Source organism: Elgaria multicarinata, chromosome 4 (genome assembly GCF_023053635.1).
Source record: "Elgaria multicarinata webbii isolate HBS135686 ecotype San Diego chromosome 4, rElgMul1.1.pri, whole genome shotgun sequence".
Lineage (NCBI taxonomy): Eukaryota > Metazoa > Chordata > Lepidosauria > Squamata > Anguidae > Elgaria > Elgaria multicarinata.
The window spans coordinates 18,780,934-18,801,236 of NC_086174.1; the positions used below are offsets into that span (position 1 = coordinate 18,780,934).

Below are 20,303 nucleotides of genomic sequence, written 5' to 3' on the forward strand. Positions count from 1 at the left end.
TGCCCACAGTATCAAACCATGGTATGGGTTGTTGAATTCTGGGTTGCCGTTACGTGTTAATGTGGTTGTGCTAACAATCCATGGCTTATTAACTATGAACAGCCTAGGAAGAGAACCCATGGTATGTTGTTGGGATGTGAACTCTGGGTTGTTTCAACTAAACCGCCCATTAATTTTGTGAACCACCCAGAGAGCGTCAGCTATTAGGCAGTATAGAAATGCAATAAATAAATAAATAAATAATAAACTATGGGTTGTTGTTACATGTGAACTCAAAACTGTGGGTTGTTCATAGATTGTTTTGCCAGGACAAAGACGCAGCAGGCAAGAGTGGTAAAAAAAAACCAGCCGCTCTACATGCCGATCTTACAGCACTGCAAAGGCATTTGGGATGCAGGGAAGGAGCAGGGAAACCAACAACCCAGGGATTGAGAAAACAAATCACAGTTTGATCAACTGCCTGACAAATCTTGGATAGGACAACAAACCATGGTTTAACTATGGGTTTAAAAAAACTATAGGTTAGCAGAATGTGCAAACCAGGCCAATGTAAAGTAATAACCAACGTGAAGCCTCTCTAACTCTCTTGGCTTTATTAACGTTAGCCAAGATGTAAGAGAGACAGAACAATCTAAACCTCCAAACCACGGGTAGTTGCAGGTGAACTACATAGTCTCAATGCTTTGCCTCCCACAGAAACTACTGTAGACTCAGTGGCCCTGTTCAGAAGACACCTTAAACCACGGCTGTGACCACAGTGAATAAGGCAAAAAGCCCTATTCACTGTGGTTACAGCCGTGGTTTAAGGTGTCTTCTGAACAGGGCCTGGGCTTCTGGAGAAAGAAAAACTAAACACGGCAGCTGTTTTTCAGTTACTTTAGTCCTTGCAGACCCATGCTTTAAAAAATTACGATTGGCCCTGACATTTTGCCAAGAAGACTTTCATCTTTGATAGGCTAAGAGTTTTCTCTTTAAAATAAGAACAACACAGAGCCTTAATTAGTTACATCGATTTTCAGAGTGCGTCCAATTCTTTTTTAATTGAGCCAAGTGTCAGCTTCGCGCAAAGTAAAAATTTTCTCCATCAGATTCATAGCTGGAATGGATTTCTCTTCATTGCAAGTCATCACGACTCACTCGCGTTCTGAACAGCCTTGGCTGAAAGGCATTCTGGTAGGCGGTTTCCACTGTACCCTCTAACTACAGTCTGAAGAGATCATCCAGTAGCGATGTCGTGGGCATCTGGGAATCTGGCGGGCACCACCCCCATCCGGATCCCTGGACCCAGCCCACCGAGCCATGCAGCATGTGTGCACATGACGAGTGCTGCACGGTCTGGGAGGGCCCTGCAGCCGCCCACTTCGCTTGTGAGCCACTCGTTTCCCCTGTGAGCCGCCCACCTCTCCCCACCCTTCACGCCCCTAATCTTGAGGAAATGGCTATTTGCGGCAGCCGTTGTGTGCAAGATCAGATCTGCGCACTTTCGGGAGCCCAGCATTTCCAGACAGCGAGGAGAAGCGGACAGCTTGTAGGAGAAGTGGGCGGCTGCAGGGCCCTCACAGACCGTGCAGTAAGCCATCCAGGGGTTTGTGCGGCCCACCACATGCAGGCAAGCGGCGAGGCCACAAGCACCCACCACTCCCGGACCCCAGTGAGTCCATCCATCCATCCATCCATCCTTATAGCCCTGTGGCCAGCCCACTCTTCTCTCTCCACATACCTGTCTCCTGGAGTCTCTTTCAACCCGACACCCTTATACTGTTGTTTTATACTGTTTTTATGCTTTTTAAATTTTTGTATATTTTTAATGTTTACTATTTTTAATTGTTGTAAACTGCCCAGAGAGCTTCGGCTGTGGGGCGGTATATAAATGTAATAAAATAAATAAATAAATAAATATCTGTTAGACTGTATCTCCCATAATTGCTAGCTGATGGCCATCCTGGCTGAGAATGATGGGTGTTGCAGTCCAACACACCTGGAAGGTGCCAGGTAGGAGATGACTGATCTGCTACGTTCCAGGCTCACATGGGCCATCTTTGACTTGAGAAGGACAACTCCCCAAGCCTAACTGAAATCGATGTGATCTGTATAATTAATTCCCAATCCTCAAATTTTGGGTTTACAAGTTAGACATATGCTAACCCATGGCATGAATTTTGGATTGTCGTGCTGTGCGTACCCAGCCATGCTAACAAACCATGGTTTGCTAACCACAAACGAACCAGAAAGAGAACCCATGTTTGTTGTTGGGTTGTGAACTCTGGGTTGTTTAAATCCTAGATTGCTGTTATGTCTGAACCAGAACCATGGGTTATTTGGGGGTTGTTCTGCCAGGCTACCGAGGTCAAAAGCAGTCAAAATACACAGCCACTCTACATGCCAGTACTAGAATGCCATAAAGGCATTTAGGATACAGGGCGGGAGCAGGCGAAATAGGAGGGAAACAAACAACCGAGGGAGTGAGAAAACAAACCACAGTTTATTCAATCATCTCTCAGACAAACCCTGGGTATGGCAAAAAAAATTGATTTAGCATGGGTGAGATAAACCATGGGTTAGCATTGTGTACAAACCAAATTAATATTTAGCATGCAACCAGCCTTATACAAAATCCAGAGAAATCTGGTTTGCACATAATGACGACCCAGGGTACAGGGTGAATATAGGTTGTCGTTGAATCATGGGTGATCATTGAATCATGGGTTGTTGTTACATGCAAAACATGCACCATGGTTTAACTTTGGGCTGTTAACAATAAAGAACTCAGAGTTCACACCCCAAAAGCAAAGTATGAGTTCTCTTCCTTGGTTCTTACCAACCCATAGTTTAACCATAATGCAGGGTTCGCAGGTGATGACAGCCCACAATTCAATGACTACCCATGATTCAATGACAACCCATATTCAGCCCTTACACTGGGTCCTCGTTATGTGCAAATCAGGTTTCTCTGGAGTCTGTATAAGGCAGATGCGAACCAGGCCTATATGCCTCTGCACTATTGTAAACACCTTGTGGTGTGTGTGTGTGTGTGTTTTAAAAGATCTCTCATAGGTTCAAACAGAATACCAATTATAATTTAAAGAGGTTGGTACTTGGGATGAACGTAAAAAACTGCCTTCCAACTATTGGCCAATGTAGCCCAGTCTTGACCGCTCTTCATCAGCAATAGCTCTCCAGGGTCTCAATGAGGGGGTGGGAAGGGGGATCTTTCCCAGTCCTGCCTGCTGGACCTGAAGGGGAACTGAACTTGGACCCATCTGCATACAAAGCATGTGCTGTACCGCACAGCTATGGGCTCTCTCTTTACAAACAAATAAATAAATAGGACAAATACTTAATTATCCATTTTTTTATTTTTTAGTGACACAATCTTTGGCCAATAATGCAGTATTGTCCAAAGATCGTGATACTTGTCAAGACTTGAAGCCAATGAGTTCTATCCAATGTAAGTCCTACATAGAGTATACCCACTGAAATTAATGAGACTTATGTTAGTCACAACTATCTTAAGTCCCATTCATTAAGTGGGTCTACTCTGTGTAGGACTAACAATGGATAATACTGCTACCCTGTATTTCTTCCCACCCCAAGATTGTATTGTGAGTTTAAACAAAAAGCAATCCTACCTCAGTGGCGATGCTGGAGGGGTATAAAACGCAAACGCAGAGGGGAACGGTTGCTTCTTCAGAGCTTGTATAAGGTTCGGTTTGTACTCTGGATCCACACACCATAGAGAACCTTTCCCATTCACCTAGGAAATAACAGAACACCAGCACTTATTACAAAGCGGTTCTCACAATTTGTGCAGATGTGCGCAGCACCATTTCAGAGGATCCTGTAAATGCACAATCCCTGCATCGAGCGGGAGTGGTCTGACTATATGTCCTCCAGGGGTCTCTTCAACTAGTAGAGCCACCGAGACTAAATCTACACTGCTGCTTTATAGCAGCATTGAAGTACACTGATAACTTTTGGGTAGGGTGACCCTATGGAAAGGAGGACAGGGCTCCTGTTTCTTCAACAGTTGTATAGAAAAGGGAATTTCAGCAGGTATCATTTGTAGGCATGCAGCACCTGGTGAGATTCCCTCTTCATCACAACAGTTAAAGCTGCAGGAGCTATACTAGAGTGAGCAGATACAAAAGAGGGAAGGGCTCCTGCAGCTCTAACTGTTGTGATGAAAAGGGAATTTCACCAGGGGCTGCATGCCTACAAATGACACCTGCTGAAATTCCCCTTTTGATACAACTGTTAAAGATACAGGAGCCCTGTCCTCCTTTCCATATGGTCACCCTATTTTAATATTTACATAGAAGTTAATCCCACTGTGTCCAATGGGGCTTTCCTTCCTGGAAAGTATGTTCAGGATTGCAGCCTTAGTCAATTTTGATTATTAGTCCACGTTACACCACGCCATGTGCACATAAGGAACTTCACATGTTTCTACAAAAATAATAGTAAAGGCCACACTCCTGTACGATTTGCGAAAGGGTGCTGATGAAAAACACCCAAAGCTCCACTCTAATCATGTCCTTCCCCAACTGCGCCACCTCTGCAACCATTGCACTGCTCCTCCCCTGGGCAAGCTCCAACATTAGGGTGACCCTATGGAAAGGAGGACTGGGCTCCTGTATCTTTAACAGCTGCGTAGAAAAGGGAATTTCAGCAGGGGCCATTTGTAGGCATGCAGCACCTGGTGGAACTCCTGTCTTCATCACAACAGTTAAAGCTGCAGGAGCCCTGCCCTCTTTTGTCTCTGGTCAAGAGGGCAATGTATGACATAGGCAACGTAGGCGTTCCGTGTGAAGTACCCATTGAGCTCTTCCACCCACTGCCACGACACAGGCTCTGAACACCAGACCTCCCGTCTGCCACCACTTCTTATGGGGCGACACAGGCTCTGAACACCAGACCCGGCCGAGGCTACTCCCTGCTCAAGCCAAGCACCACCGCTTGATACGCCTGAGGCAAGGGATAAAGCCCACCTTCCTCCAAACTACGTGGAGAAAGGGGTTAAAAATGGAGAAGGATTATTAATATTTATAATAATGCGCTGTGAGTTATATCTGCTTAGGTGAATGATTGTCAGAGTGGGTGCTGAATGTGTAAACTTAAGATGATAAACGCCAAACAGACACGTGGGATTTTTGTGGTAGTTTTAAAAACAAAACAATCAAAATTTATTTTTAAAAGTTCATAAGCTTTGTTTCAAATAACAACATTTAAAAACCTTTTTGAAACCTTCCATACAATCCTGTCACTCTCACATTCGCGCTTTCCTTTCTCTCACACAATCACTCTTGAACTTTCTTTATTCTCAGTATTGATTAATATACTACCACTACGTGCACACCACACTCTAAAGACACTACTCACTACACTGACTCTCAAATTTCCCAGAACTCAAGTACCATAAACACAGAGAGCACTACAGACTCTAAGAGTCCCTAACAAGTCTCCCCTAAAAGCTTTCCCCCCCCCAGTCCTTCCCTTATATATCACTCCTCCCCCCTCCCAAGACATTCTAACTCCGCCCACTCAGGCCAACATTCTAAAAACCACAGACTTACAAACCGCAGACATACATTTGGAATTGACTTGTGGGGTGTAACGCCACACCCACCCCTTCTCAGGCACTAGAATCATGCTACCGGGCACGCCCATGTGCAGCCTCCGTGTCTCAGGTTACAATTTCAGCATGGCAGAGGTAGGAAAGGGGAAATAAATATACAGGAAGGCGAGGAACCCTCACAGAGATACAAAAGCGAGCAAGAGGATCCCCCAAAAAAGGGTAGTAGTAGAGTCGTGTACGCATATGTAACTAATACTTCCATTATTCTTTGTGTACAGCTTTCAGCACAATTTGAAGGAACTTTTGCAGATGCCATTTGGATGTTTGTACACCTGTAAATATACTGATTTATTATTTACATATTTGTACACGACTCTACTACTACCCCATTTTGGGGGTCCTCCTGCTCGCAGAGGTAGGAAAGGGAGCATGTCTGTTTGTCAACTGCGCAAAATCCAGCCACCCTTATAAACCCCAGTGCCTGCTTTTACTTCCCTTGTCAAACCCATTTCCCACTACTGGTTTTAAAAGAAGAGTTTGGGGCTTGTCGTAGGCAGTGTGCTTTCCTTTCCTTTTTTTTATACTTAGGGATGGGAAGTTTTGCATGCAGATTTTAACCCACTTCATTGCCTCAAAGTGTTTGTTGGAAGCAACCGTCGTTTAAAACTAACAACTGCTTGAAAGCATCAACAGATACGATTAATAGAGTAATTCCTTAATAGCAGGTTTGCTTGCATTTCTAATTGGATTTTATTTGTGTAAAAGGGTGTTTAGGGCTTATTGCAGGCATTAATCCACAGTCATCTCTCTCTCTCTCTCTTCAGGCAATAAATGAGCAGGGGCTATTCTATGATAGCAATGATTTGTCCGATCTGTATTCCAGTCTTCCTTCCAAGTGCTCAAGGGTGCTTCCACGGGCTTGTCTCCCTTTCTACTCAAGCAATGCAGTGAACAAGGTACGTACACTTAAGAGATATATTTGTATTTGTTTAGTAAATTCATACTCTACCTTTCTGCTATCATAGCCAATGCGGCGTAGTGGCTAAAGTGTTGGACTGGGAGTTGGGAGATCCGGGTTCTACTCCCCACTCAGCCATGGAAACCCACTGGGTGATTTTGGGCCATTCAGACTCTCAGCCCAACCTACCTCACAGGGTTGTTGTTGTGAGGGTAAAACGGAGAGGAGGAGGGTTAGGTACACCGCCTCGGGTTCCTTGGAGGAAAAAGGCGGGATTACAAATGCAAAAATAAATAAATAGAACTCAGGGTGACTTACGCAGGGGTCCCCCCGGCAGTCACCCATCCAGGTCAGCATAGCTTCCGCAAGGAGGGCAGCATCATATGCTCTCAGAACACGCCCAAGTGTGCCAGAACACTTCGACAAGAGACCCATGCAGGCATTTGCCTGTTTGCGTGTAGGGCAAATGTGGGGAAGGGTGTGTGGGTATGAGCACAAGAATCCCCACGCACCTGGCTGCCAGTACAAAGTCCCGAAAAAGGCTCTGTAAGCATGTTCAGCTGAATGCACTCATGGCGCTCCCATGATCACGAACTCTGCCTTACGGGAGCTCTGTGAGTGAATTTAGCAGAATACATTTGCAGACCCTCTTCAGTCAACACATAAAGCTCTGACCGGCAACTGGGTACATTGGGGGCAGAGTTTACGTTCACCTCCCCACTTTTACCCTACGTGTGAGCAGGTGAAGACTTGCACAGGGCTACGGTGACACTAGGGTGAACATATGAAAAGAAGGACAGGGCTCCTGTATCTTTAATAGTTGCATAGAAAAGGGAAATTAAGCAGGTGTCATTTGTATGCATGCAGCACCTGGCGAAATTCCCTCTTCATCACAACAGTTAAAACTGCAAGAGTCCTGCCCTCATTTGTAGAGTGACCAGATACAAAAGAGGGCAGGGCTCCTACAACTTTAACTATTGTGATGAAGAGGGCATTTCACCAGGTGCTGCATGCATAAAACGACACCTGCTGAAATTCCCTTCTCATTACAAGTGTTAAAGATACAAGATCACTGTCCTCCTTTCCATATGGTCACCCTAGTCACGGTGACACCCACCGTACTCGGAACGTAGGAAGCTGCTTTATACCAAGCCATACCCTGGGTCCATCTAGCCCAGTATTGACTGAGCTATGCCCCTGCCCTGATGTTGTCAAGCATCTTACAGTAATAATAGTAGTAGTAGTAGTAGTAATAATAATAATAATAGCAGCAGTGTGAAAGTTAAAAGGGAACAGTTAATTTCATCCAAAACCTGTTGTTAACAAGGGCATTTGGAATAAGGCAGGCTGGCTGCACAATAAGTTAGTTAAATAAGATTAACTGCACACATACACACACACACACACACACACCATTTGGGACTTCCCAGATAACTGCTACGATGCCAAGTAAGTACAGCAAAGGAAATAAAGCCAACTTGTTTAAAGTGACCGTTTGTTGGAAGTCTGGCATGCAAAAGAGGATGGAGCGGACAGCTGGCACTTTGCTAGGTACACAAAGCTTCTCGCAGACACAGCCCCTGAGGGGGAGATGAGAGTCCATCTGATTCAGGCTGGCTTTCCATCACCTGTATTTCCTCTTGGTCTTTTAAATAATGTCTTCGACCATGTGTAAAGAAAGGCCTGTCACATGCTGACCTGAAAGCAAATCGTCTTCACTTTCCTCTTGCCCTCTTTGGAAAAACCAGCTCCTAACCAGATTCAAGAGAGGCAGGGAAAAGAGGTGGAGCAAGAAAGAGACTGCCCAACATCTACACTCAAAACTTAAATATATTTAACTTGCTGTTCCTGTGTTGATTTCGATCGGATCGATTTGCACAGTTGTAGAACTCATGAACACAGATACCAAGTTTATTTATTTCAAACATTTATATACCACTCCACATCTAAACAGATTCCAGAGAGATGAACAATAAAAAAAGAAAAGAATAAAACACCATATTAAAACATATAAAAATAAAACAATACAATACAAGTTTTAAAAACAGAATACCAAGAAAAACTGTGGCTAGTCAATCAAGGAATGTTTTTTGAAATAAAAGATGTCTTCAGGAGGTGCCAAAAACAGCACATTGTTGGCGCCTCCCTGTCTTCCAGAGGCAGGGAGTTCCACAGAAAGGGGGCCACCACAAGGAAGGCTCTTCTCTGGGTGGATTCCAATCAGGCCATAGGTCCATGCAGAAAAACTAGGACCATGCCATCTGATGACCTCAGTGATTAGGAAGACTGATGAGGGAGAAGACGCTATCTCCAGTATCATGGTCCCAAGTTGTTCAGGACTTTATACACTTGCAGCAAAATCTTAAACCTGGCTTGGTAAACAGGCAGCTAATGAAGGTCCTCAGAAAAGGAGTTGCTTTCTGAAAAGAGATGGCTCATGTCAACAGCCAAGCTGCTGCATTCTGCATTAGCTCCACCCTCAGGACTAGCCTTAAGGGCAGCCCCACACAGAGTGCACTGCAGTAATCCAGCCTTGAGGTTACTAGTGCCTATACCACTGCAGCCAAGCTGTCCCTGTCCAGGAGAGGCCGCAGCTGGTGAACCACTTGGGACACCAGCAATAGTGATGGATCTAGGAGTAACCCAGACTACAAACCTGATCTTTCAACGGAAGGGCAACCCCATCCAGAACAAGCAATGAGGAAGGACTTCTTCACACAGCACATAGTTAAATTATGGAATTCACTATCGCAAGATGTAGTGATGGCCACCAATTTGGATGGCTTTAAAAGGGGGTTGGATAAATTCCTGGAGGAGAGAGCTACTAGCCTTGATGGTTGTGTGCTATCTCCAGTATTTGAGGCAGTAAGCCTGTGTGCACCAGTTGCTGGGGAACATGGGCGAAAGGGTGCTGTTGCACTCATGTCCTGCTTGTGGGATGGCCACTGTGGGAACGAGGTGCCGGACTAGATGGTCTGATCCTGCAGGGCTCTTATGTTCTTATCTCCTGGGCTCACCTACAGGGTGTCCATCTCGCCAGGATTCAGCCTCAGTTTATTGTCCCTTATCCAGCCCATCACTGTCTATGCTCAGGCTTAAAGACAGATGTGCCCTTATGCTCAAGACTTGCACAGCTGATTCAAGTGTCACAGAGACACAGAGCCATGCATCATCAACATACTGGTGTTGTTGGCTCAACAGGTGTATTTTTTATAGGCAACAGGATTTTGAGGCTTATAACGGCGGTAACTTTTTTTCACAACTCGCTTTAACTGAAGAGGGTCTAAAGGGGATATCGGAGAGAGAGCCTTCGCCTCTACTAGCCTGCTTGGTCACTGAGGTCATCAGATGAGGCACGCCTGATGGTTGAGCATGGATCTGTGGTCCATTTGGAGTCCACTCGGAGAAAATCCTTCAATGTATTGGCTCCCCCTCTGTGAAACTGTCTATCTATTAATGTCAGGAAGGCACCAATGCTGTTTTGTTTCCGGCATGCACTGAAGATATTTTTATTTAAAACTATTTCTTCCTGAATGCCCTGCCATGGTTTTATGGATATAATTTGATTTTCGTAGAATCATAGAATAGTAGAGTTGGAAGGGGCCTCTAAGGCTATCGAGTCCAAGCCCTATTCAATGCAGGAATCCACCTCAAAGCATTCCTGACAGATGGCTGCCCGGCTGCCTCTTGAAGGCCTCTAGGGTGGGAGAGCCCACAACCTCCCAAGGTCATTGGTTCCATTGTCGTAGTGCTCTAACAGTCAGGACGCTTTTCCTGATGTCCAGCTGGAATCTGGCTTCCTGTAACTTGAGCCTATTATCCCGTGTCCTGGACTCTTGGATGATCGAGAAGAGATCCTGGCCTTCCTCTGTGTGACAACCTTTCAAGTATTTGAAGAGTGCTATCATGTCTCCCCTCAATCTTCTCTTCTCCAGGCTAAAAATGCCCAGTTATTTCAGTCTCTCCTCATAGGGCTTTGTTTCCAGACCCCCGATCATCCTAGTTTCCCTCCTCTGAACCCCCTCCAACTTGTCTGCATCCTTCTTGAAGTGTGGTGCCCAGAACTGGACACAATACTCTAGATGAGGCTGAACCAGTGCCGAATAGAGGGGAACCTGTATCTCGCGTGATTTGGAAGCTATACTTCTATTCATAGAATCATAGAATAGCAGAGTTGGAAGGGGCCTATAAGGCCACTGAGTCCAACCCCTTGCCCAGTGCAGGAATCCACCCTAAGGCATACCTGACAGATGGTTGTCCAGTTGCCTCTTGAAGGCCTCTAGTGTGAGAGAGCCCACAACCTTCCTAGGTAACTGGTTCCATTGTCGTACTGTTCTAACAGTCAGGAAGTTTCTCCTGATGTCCAGCCGGAATCTGACTTCCTGTAACTTCAGGCCATTATTCCTTGTCCTGCACTCTGGGATGATCGAGAGGAGATCCTGGCCCTCCTCTGTGTGACAACCTTTCAAGTATTTGAAGAGCACTATCATGTCTCCCAGAATAACAGTCCAGAATAGCATTTGCTTTTTTTGCAGCCACATCACACCTTTGGCCCATATTCAGCTTGTGATCTACAACAATTCCAATTTTAAATGTTTTAATTCTGTATTTTGATTCCTTTTTTCTTTCATTTACTGTTCAGTAAGCTTATTACATACGGAGCAGTATAGAAACCCTGTAAATAAATAAGCGTGTATGCACACGCACACACAACATATACACCTGCCTTCCCCAACCTGGAGGTGCCCGTGGGATGCTGCAAACTGCAATTCAACCCATTTGGACCGAATCAGGTGTGTGTGTGTGGGGGGGGAGGATATACCCACAGACACTCCTTGGTACACGAGTCAACGTTATTCTGCTTGCCGTTACATTACGTTGTCCTCAGGTAAAAAGCACACTCTCCCCCAGACAGTGACACAAAGGAGCCATGTTGTGCATTTCAGCAGATTTGACCTGCACAAATCTCCAGTTTCCATTGCATAAGCAGCTCTTCTTTGATCACTGCAAAACCTGGTGTGTGTGTTTCTGAAAAACTCAGAAAGCAGGTGATGCGCCCCTCTGGGACTCCTGGGCTTAGGCTACATGAACACCATGCACACGTGCGCTCAGATGTGCCCTTATGCTCAGGCTTAAAAAGACAGAGAAAGGACAGGTTCCTCCCCACCACACACACACACACACACACACACACACACACACACACTCCCAGCAAGCAACACACCACCAGATCAGCAGGAACCTGGCCTCTGCCTCACACTACCAGCCGCTCACAACCCAGCCAAGCAAGAGGAAACGCTACCATGGCAACGCAAACCAGGCTGCTAAGTGAGCCCATACTTTACACGCTAAGCTGTCCCCATGAACGGCAGAACTTTCAAACCAACAATGCCTTCGACTTTAGGCAGCGGCGCTGACGCAACGTGGAATCTCCAGCGGCTCTAGAACGGCCGCCATCTGCATGGTGTCTACCGACTCTGCAACGTCAATCCAAAAGTTGGCAGCAGTCAAGATCCCACCTGAACGTGTACCAAAGCAAGGAAACGGCAAGACTCAGCAGGAGCGGGCAAGTACACGGCCGTGAACGTTTGCAGTGCGTTTTCCATTCATGTCTCATTACTCGCGCGTCATCAAATGGAGGGTTTAGCAAGGGCGGAAGAGGATGGTTACTGTTGATACCCAAGACAGAGCCAGCGACACCACTCACCACCCACCCCAATGCTCGCTGTTTACTAGACCAGTCGTTCCTAGCTGTGGCCTTCCTTATGTTGTTAGACCACAACCCCCATCATCCCTCATGACTGGCAATGCTGGATAGAGCTGATGGGAATAGCACCTCAACAACATCTGGATGGCCACACATTCCCCACCCCTGTACTTATTAGGATCCGGCCTGTTCTCCCTAGCGTGGGGGACTGAGTTTCGGAGCCTGGATCGGACTCAGAAGCTGAAAATGAAGGAGAAGTACACCAGCCAAGATAGGAAGCCGGGGACAACATTTCCCAAGACTCTCCAGGAGTAAAGGAGGAATCTTCCCAGGAACTTTTTGGACAGGAGGGCCAGGCTCTGAGATCCTCCTCCTCGACCCCGGAAACTCAGTCTTTGTCAGAGGGGGAGGGAACATTGGAGTTGACAGATCCCATAGTCCTCTGCAGGGTCAAGTTGGCGGAGTTCAGAGGAGATGGGAGGCGGTCCATTAGGTTAGCCACTCGCCAGAGATTTCAACTTGAAGAACCTCCCTGAAGGAGGGATTCAGGGAAAAAAGGCTGTTGGGCACTGCAGGAAACAGTTCATTTAGTTGGCAGGCAACTGCCTTGCTTTGTTAGGCTAATTATGCTCAGAGGATAGCTTCTAGCCTTCACACTCCCTTCAGGTGGGAAGAGATGTTTGTTTACTGAATAAAGCTTGGTGGATTGCACAGCAGACCTCTTTATGGTCTCACATCTGGGTAGGAGGCCTTGGAATCACGACAGTACTAGAGGTACCTCAATTTCCTATTACCTGACCCAGGTAAGTTACTCTTTCCCTGCATTAAGCTCTTCAGCATTCCGTGGCAGGTCTCTGACATCTCCTCTATACATTTGGGGGCAGAGATTCCTTTCTTGTGTCCCTTGAAACAGCAGAGCTTTACCTGATAGATTTACCTACCAGAATCCCCTGCCATACCTGCTCTAGTTTAAGCAAGGCTCAACAATCTCACCCACGTCACTCGCCATGGCGACTGCTCAGCCAGCTTCTGGCTAGCAAGTTGAGCCCAAGGCTTCCTCCTGACACAGGTGCTGCGAATGGACTTCCAAAGATTGGTGGAACAGTGGAGGCCAGTGGCTCCGATGTCAGCAGGACAGTGAATCCGCTCCGGCTTTCAGTCAGAACTCTAAAGAAGCTTCCACAACTTGCATAATTCCTTTAGAGTGCTGACTGGTTCTACCTGAAGCCTGGAGCGGATTCACTGCCCCACTGACATCAGGTCCAACGGCCCTCCACTGGGCAGAAGCTTGTATTTCCTTTTAGCTTTGCATTCTCTTGGCACAAGTGGAGAGCCAAAACAAACATCCCTCTCCCCTCTCTGGAGGACAGAGACGCATCAGCATGACCCTGAGCCCACTGGGATGTTGGAGCTTGAACTGGTCAGCAGTCACGAAAGCAGATAACGCCACCATGCCTCCGGTGTCCCTTGCTGGCTTCAAGCTACAGGGGAATGGTGGAGTTGTGTCGGCTTGTCCTTAATTTCATGCTGCATTTCGAAGTTGTGTCAGGAGATCAGGGACAAGACCCCACATTTGTTGACCCCCTTGCTACAGGCAAGACAACAATCACTTCCTGCCATTTCTATCCCTCATCCTGATAAAGAAACAATCCATAACAGTTTGTTGTTAGTGACATGACTAAAATCTTGGGTGGTACCTCTGATCTATTTTATTATAGTTGCTTTTTACCACATACACTATATATAATATTACATTGATATCCCACCTGTTTTCCTCTTGCAAAGTCTTAGTGACTGGCCCAAAGTCACAGTGAGCTTCATGGCTGAGTGAGAACTAGAACCCAGTTCACGCGAGTCCCAATCCACCACTCTAACCACTACACCACACTGTCTGTCTACATCATACGGCCACTAACTCCCTGTGAGTGAATGTCGAGAGAACCCAATGCAAGTGTGCCACACAGAGGCAGCAGCAAGAACAAGAGGGAGGACCTGGCAAAATGAATGGCCTGGGGCCAGAATATCTGAACGCCCATGAGCCTGCCCGTGCTTTGCTATCTTCATCAGAGGCCTTGTTGCATGTCCTAACACCAAGGGAGGATAGATAGGTGGGCACATGAGACAGGGCCTTTTCTGTAACAGCACCACAACTCTGGAACTTCCGCCCAAGAAAGGTCAGGTTGGCTCAATCCCGTTGGGTTTTAGAGAGGCAGTGAAAACACTACTGTTTCAACAGGCCTCTGGCTTTTAAAACGGTTTTAAACTGCTTTAAATAATGTTTCGTTTTTATTCCATTTTGATTTTAGTGAGTTTTGGTCTAGGGTGATTCCAGGTAGAGGGCTCCTACAGTTACCAATTGGAAGGCATTGGGCAGCTAAATGCCATCTTTCGTTTCTTAATGGATTTTCTGCAGTAAGAGAAAATACGGAAAATACAGTGGGAAACGCAGGACAGTTACAAGTGGGAGTTACAAGGCAGGAGAGCTACAAGGCAGGGCAAGGGCACCATAAAAAGTTTGAGCCTTGTCAGGCCACAACAAAGGTGGTAGTGGTGCCAGCTAGTCCTGATGGCTATGTGCTCCCTCCAGTATCAGAGGCAGTAAGTCTATATATATACCAGTGGGAGGGTGCTGTTGCACCCATGTCCTGCTTGTGTGTTCCTAGTCGACCGTTAATTGGCCACTGTGTGAACGGAGTGCTGGACTAGATGGACCCTTGGTCTGATCCAGCAGGACTTATCTTATGTTCAGCTGTGGGAAGGGAAGAAGGGAATTTTTACCCATTTGTGCACACGCAAGTGCGGTCGTCCGTCACGCTTTGCACAGCGCGGACATTAAGGTAAACACACAGCTCAGCAGGTTTTGCTGATGCCATTTGCTTCTTCCCCCTGCTAGCATTGCTGAGCTTGCTGCAGCCGGCCGTGAGCCACTGCGCTACTTGGAAAGCAAAGCAGAACCTCCAGAAGGAAGGCTCAGCCCTGCAGCCAGGTTGGGGAAGCTAGTTGCAGCAGATTGCTTAGTGGATGTCCAAGAAGGGAAACACAAAGAAGTGCAGGCAGATTAAAACAACTACACCAACAGCTGGAGACAGCTATGCTGGTCCATGAGAAATCATCGTCATCATCATCATCGCAGTTGGGCATACCTTTATTAGGATAAAGCAAAAGTCAGCAAAAATGGGCAAGCCTTCGAGTTCTCCTGAACTCTTCATCAGGATGGGTGGCACAATAAGCAGGGGGTGGAGGGAGAAACAGAAAAGTCGTATCCATGAGGTCTGCAGGTTAGATGGTGTGGAGAAAGTCAATAGGGAGACCTCTCTCTCTCATATACTACAACCCAGGGTCATCTCCATAGGCATGCGCAAGGGGTGTGCCAGGTGTGCCCAGGTACACTCTAATGTCTCAAACAATAAGCACCGAATTGAGGGAGGCATTGAGTAGGGATCCAGAGGGGGATCAAGACATAACAATAACGGTCCTTCCACTGCTCTGCCTCCGCTGCCCCTGACAGCGTGCTGTTGTTCCTGGCAGCAGGAGTAGAAAGGAATCGCTCTGCTGGGAGCCTCTCTGCCGGGAGCCCCACTTCAAAGAGGCCAGGAGGAGGGAGCCCCGAAGGCTAGTACTGCCACGTAAGCCCCTCCTCCAGCCAGTGTCACAAAGCCCCACCAATGCTGGGCCCTCCTACAGTCAGGCAAGCCAAACGCAGAGTAAGGCATCAATGTCTACAGTGTTTAATACATAAATGAATAAAAATAATGTCCTTTGTGATTGAGTATCCAATAAATGTTCTCCTTTTTTAAAAGAATAATCCCTGGGTGCACACCCGAATGAAATGTGCTGCGCATGCTTATGGAAATCTCATGAAGCTGAATGGTGGGAGATTCAGGACCGATAAAAGGAAGCGCTTCTTCACACAGCGCAGAGTTGAACTATGGAACTCACTACCACCAGATGTAGTGATGGCCACCAGTTTGGATGGCTTTAAAAGGGGGTTGGATAAATTCCTGGAGGAGAAGGCTATCCATAGCCAATAGTCCTGACAGCTCCAGTATCAGCGGCAGTACGCCTCTGTACACCAGTTGCTGGGAACATGGGTTGGAGGGTGCTGTTATCGACAGCTGGTCGTCCACTGTGTGAACAGAATGCTGGACGAGGTGGACTCTTGATCCGATCCAGCAGGGCTCTTCTTATATTGCAGGTATCAGATTACACCTAGCAATGCATTAAGGCCACCTGGATCTCTGATCTGCTATGGGATTTACTGTGAAGATAGGTGAGTAAGAGCATTGCTTACCATCTCACTCCATCCCAGACATTGCCAGCCAATCCTAGCCTACCTAACCAATTGTAAAAAAGCAACCACATACACATTCAAAGCCAAAAGGAGCGGATAAAAATGCCTCCACAGGATTTTCCTTGTTGAATGGCTGGGCCACTGGGTATGTTTGCTTGCCTGCCTGCCTGCCCTTGGTACAGCTGGCTGCACAGCTGACACTGCAAAAAAATAAAAATAAAAATGAGCAGTTCAAGTTGTTCATCTTTGCAAGTGTGGGAGTGGAAGTGATCTCCCCTCCAAATCATGATTTCATGATCAGAGATCATATGAATTTCTCTGATGCTGTATAGAAAATGAGATTTGTGCAGCAACAACACACACATCTTTCTGTCTTCCTTTATCTAGAGGTGGGATACGTGCCGGCATTCTCCCAGTGTTCTACCACGCAACGCACTGACTGCTTTTGCACATGATGCTAACACATGGTCTGGGTTGTTGAGTTCTGGGTTGCCATGATGCACGAACCCAGCTGCACTAACAAACTATGTTTTGTTACCCACAAAGAATCCAGAAAGAGAACCCATGGCTTGTTGTTGGGTTGTAAACTCTGGGTTGTTTAAACAATCGGTTGTTGTTATGTGTGAATCCAGAACCATGAATTGTTTAAATCTTGTTTTGCCGGGCTATAGATGCAAGCGGGCAAGATTGATTAAAAGAAATAATCCCAGCCATTCTACATGCCAGTACTACAGTGTCGCAAAGGGATTTATGATACAGAGAAGGAGCAGGCAAAGGAGGAGGGAAACAAACAACCCAAGGATTGAGAAAATAAACCACAGTTTGTTTGATTGTTTGCTTGACAAACCCTGGGTATGGCAACAAACCATAGATTAACCATGGGTTAAATAAACCATGGGTTAGCGTTATGTGCAAACCAGGTCACAGTGTTAAGTTTTTAGAAAACCCATCAGTTTAAAAACCCATGGTTTGTTGTTGGGTTAACTGCTGGGTCATTAGGCCCTAAACAACCCAGCAGTCCATGCTGCACAACCTTACTACTGACTTAAGGATCATGCTTCACACTTGCCTTTGCAAAATACACCAAGGTAAGGAGTGGGAGAGAGAGAGACTGTGTGGGAAAATAATGCAATAGATTTCTGGAAAATCAAGTTGACAAGTCACAAGAAAGTTATTAAATGGGATTTACCACCCAGGGGGAAATACAGATTGTCCAAAATTATAATGAAAGAAAAAGAAATAGTCAGAGGTGGGGCCACACACCCTGATGTCATCCGGCCTGTGGTGGGACTGGTCGGAGGAAAGACAGTCCCCCACCCCTAAACAATCCTGCATCTCTGTCGGAGGCAGTACTGATGGACCGACGGTCTGACTCAGGACATTCAACCTACCTACATTGCCATTCCTATGTTGGGGTGTGTGTGTGGATCCAGTGGGGATGTTGAGGATGGAGCCAGCAGGCACGGTCCCATTCCCCCTTCCACGTGTTCAGGGAATGCACGGAGGGCATTTTTGACCAGGGATTATCTGGGCAAAGGCATGATGTCAGCCTCAGGAATACAGTAATACGCTTTACATTGGTCAGCCTTTCCCAACATGGTGTCCTCCAGATGCTTTGGATTACAACGCCCGTCATTCCTGATTGACAGGCCAGGCTTGCTGGGGCTGATGGGAGTTGAAGTGCAAAACATCTGCAAGTAACTAGATTGGCGAAGGCTGACGTAGCGTAACAAAGATTCTGAACAACCTGTGTGCGTGTGTCATCAATTCAACTAAAGCAGGGAGAGGCAGCCTTGTGTGCTCCAGATGTTCCGGACTACATCTCCCATCATACTTGACCTTTGGCCATGGTGGCTGAGGCTGATGGGAGTTGTGGTCAAAACCATTTGGCGGTGGAGGCCAAGTTCCCTCCCCCACAACTAAACGCTGGAAGCAAAGGAAGTTCCATGTCTGTTGTTTTCTGAAAGCAATAAGGAATGCAAAGTTGTGGCCATTTAAACCACTATCTCCCCATCCTCTGCCACCCGCCACCACAAAAACCCACCGCATTCTCACCTTGCCATGGCTTCTCTCCACCTTTCGGAAACATTTGTTGAGGGAAAGATTATGCCGGACGGAGTTCTTCCAGCCGGTGGGTGCCGTGGCAAAGTAGGGGAAGCGTTCCAGGATCCAGCTGTAAATCTCTTTCACCGGCAAGCTTTTATTGGGGGAATGTTCGATGGCCATGTAGATAAGGAGGCTAAAGGAATAGGGGGGCTTCGAAGTGGCGGATTTCTTCTCGGGGTTGGAGTAGCAGGAGGAAGGATAAGACGGCCCGTTATCGCCCTCAATGTCGTACAGAGGACTCACCCCTGGAAGGCCCTCGCTTCCGAGGCTGAAGTTCGTTAGGAGGTTAGTGCTTTCGTGCAGCCAGTTCAAGTTGGTGAGCTCGTCGTCGGCCAGTTCGCTGTCCACCGCCGTGGCCTTTGGCCGAGCGGCGTCGACAGCCTCCGGCAAGCTCCCCATTCTTTGGACATGCCGTAGCCCCGCAGCTTTCTCTGCTCCCGGCGTTTCAGCTTTCTTATCTGGAGTCATTCCAGTTACTGGACCCATTTAATCTTGTTGGCCTAAAAACAAAAGAAAAACCTTTTTTTAAAAAATAAATAAAACTACAGGGTCCATAGGAAGCTGCTCGGTTGTCCCTCCAAGAGTAGACAACTTCTCGTCCTCTGGATGCTTTGACTTACAAATCTCATCAGCCCCAGCCAGTGCAGCCAATGGTGAGGGATGATGGAGGCCAAAACATCTGGAGAGCCACACATTGCCCAGCGCTGGTCTACTGGCAGCAGCTTTCAGGGCAACACCTACTTGGAGGTGCTGAAGCCTGAACCGGGGAGCTTTTGCGCACCAAGCATGTTCTCTCTGACCCTGTTCAGATGACATGCTAAGCCATGGTGGTTAAACATTTTGAGCTAAACTGTATGGCTTAGGATGTCGTGTGAACCCTTCCTAACCATGGGGGCTACATAACCATGGTTGAAACACACTCACTAACCATTTGCTACAAAAGGGTTAGCGGCCTAACCATGGCTTAGCGTGTTGTCTGAACAGGCCCTCTAACCGAGCTATGTTCCTTTCCCACAAGACTTGAAATCCTGGTGACATTTCATTAGGACTATGAGCAAAAAGTAAATCTTCAACGTCAGAATACCTCCAAATGTGCTTAATGGGGTGCTTATAAATGACAACATTTAGCATTTGAGTACTTTCAAGTGTTCAAAGCATTTCAGGCACACTGCCACAGTAATATATGCAACCTTGTAAGGTAGATCGGTATTATCACTCCCCTATAACCTTATCGATTATTAAACCCTTCCACCTCCCCATACACAAATAGAATCGTAAGCTCCATCCGACGTGCGTTTTATTGCACGCTGGTTACTGGGCATTCACGGAGTTTGCTCAGGTCCCTCACATGATGTCGTCTGTCTCCCACCCCTTCTGGCCTTCCTTGCATGACAAACACCCCCCCCCCCCCATTTAGACTGATGTATTTTCAAACATGGAATTGCTGCTCTCTCCTGCTGTGTGCAGGAGAAGCAGCGCCATTAGAACAATGGGCCTCGTGGTCATTGCGTACTTCCTCTTTTGAAAGAGGAAGTAGGGCAGAGAAGCAAAGGTAGGGAGCATGTTAACCCTTGGTGTGATGGAGCTTCAAGCTGCTTACGTAGGAGACTGAACCTTAACTTTTTATAATGACTATTCTTAGGCTGGGGCGCTTGCTCGATTAAAT

General features: G+C 46.8%; 1 protein-coding gene across 1 annotated transcript in view; it reads right to left on the reverse strand.

Moving 5' to 3' along the window:
- Positions 1-19,123, reverse strand: part of FOXN2 (forkhead box N2) — a 30,866-nt gene extending 11,743 nt beyond the window's left edge. The window contains exons 1-2 of the mRNA XM_063125532.1: positions 18,587-19,123; positions 3,630-3,754 (exon numbers count right to left, since the gene is read on the reverse strand). Coding sequence (XP_062981602.1) covers positions 3,630-3,754; positions 18,587-19,123 — 662 coding nt within the window. The remainder of the gene's footprint in view (positions 1-3,629; positions 3,755-18,586) is intronic.
- Positions 19,124-20,303: the final 1,180 nt, after the last annotated feature.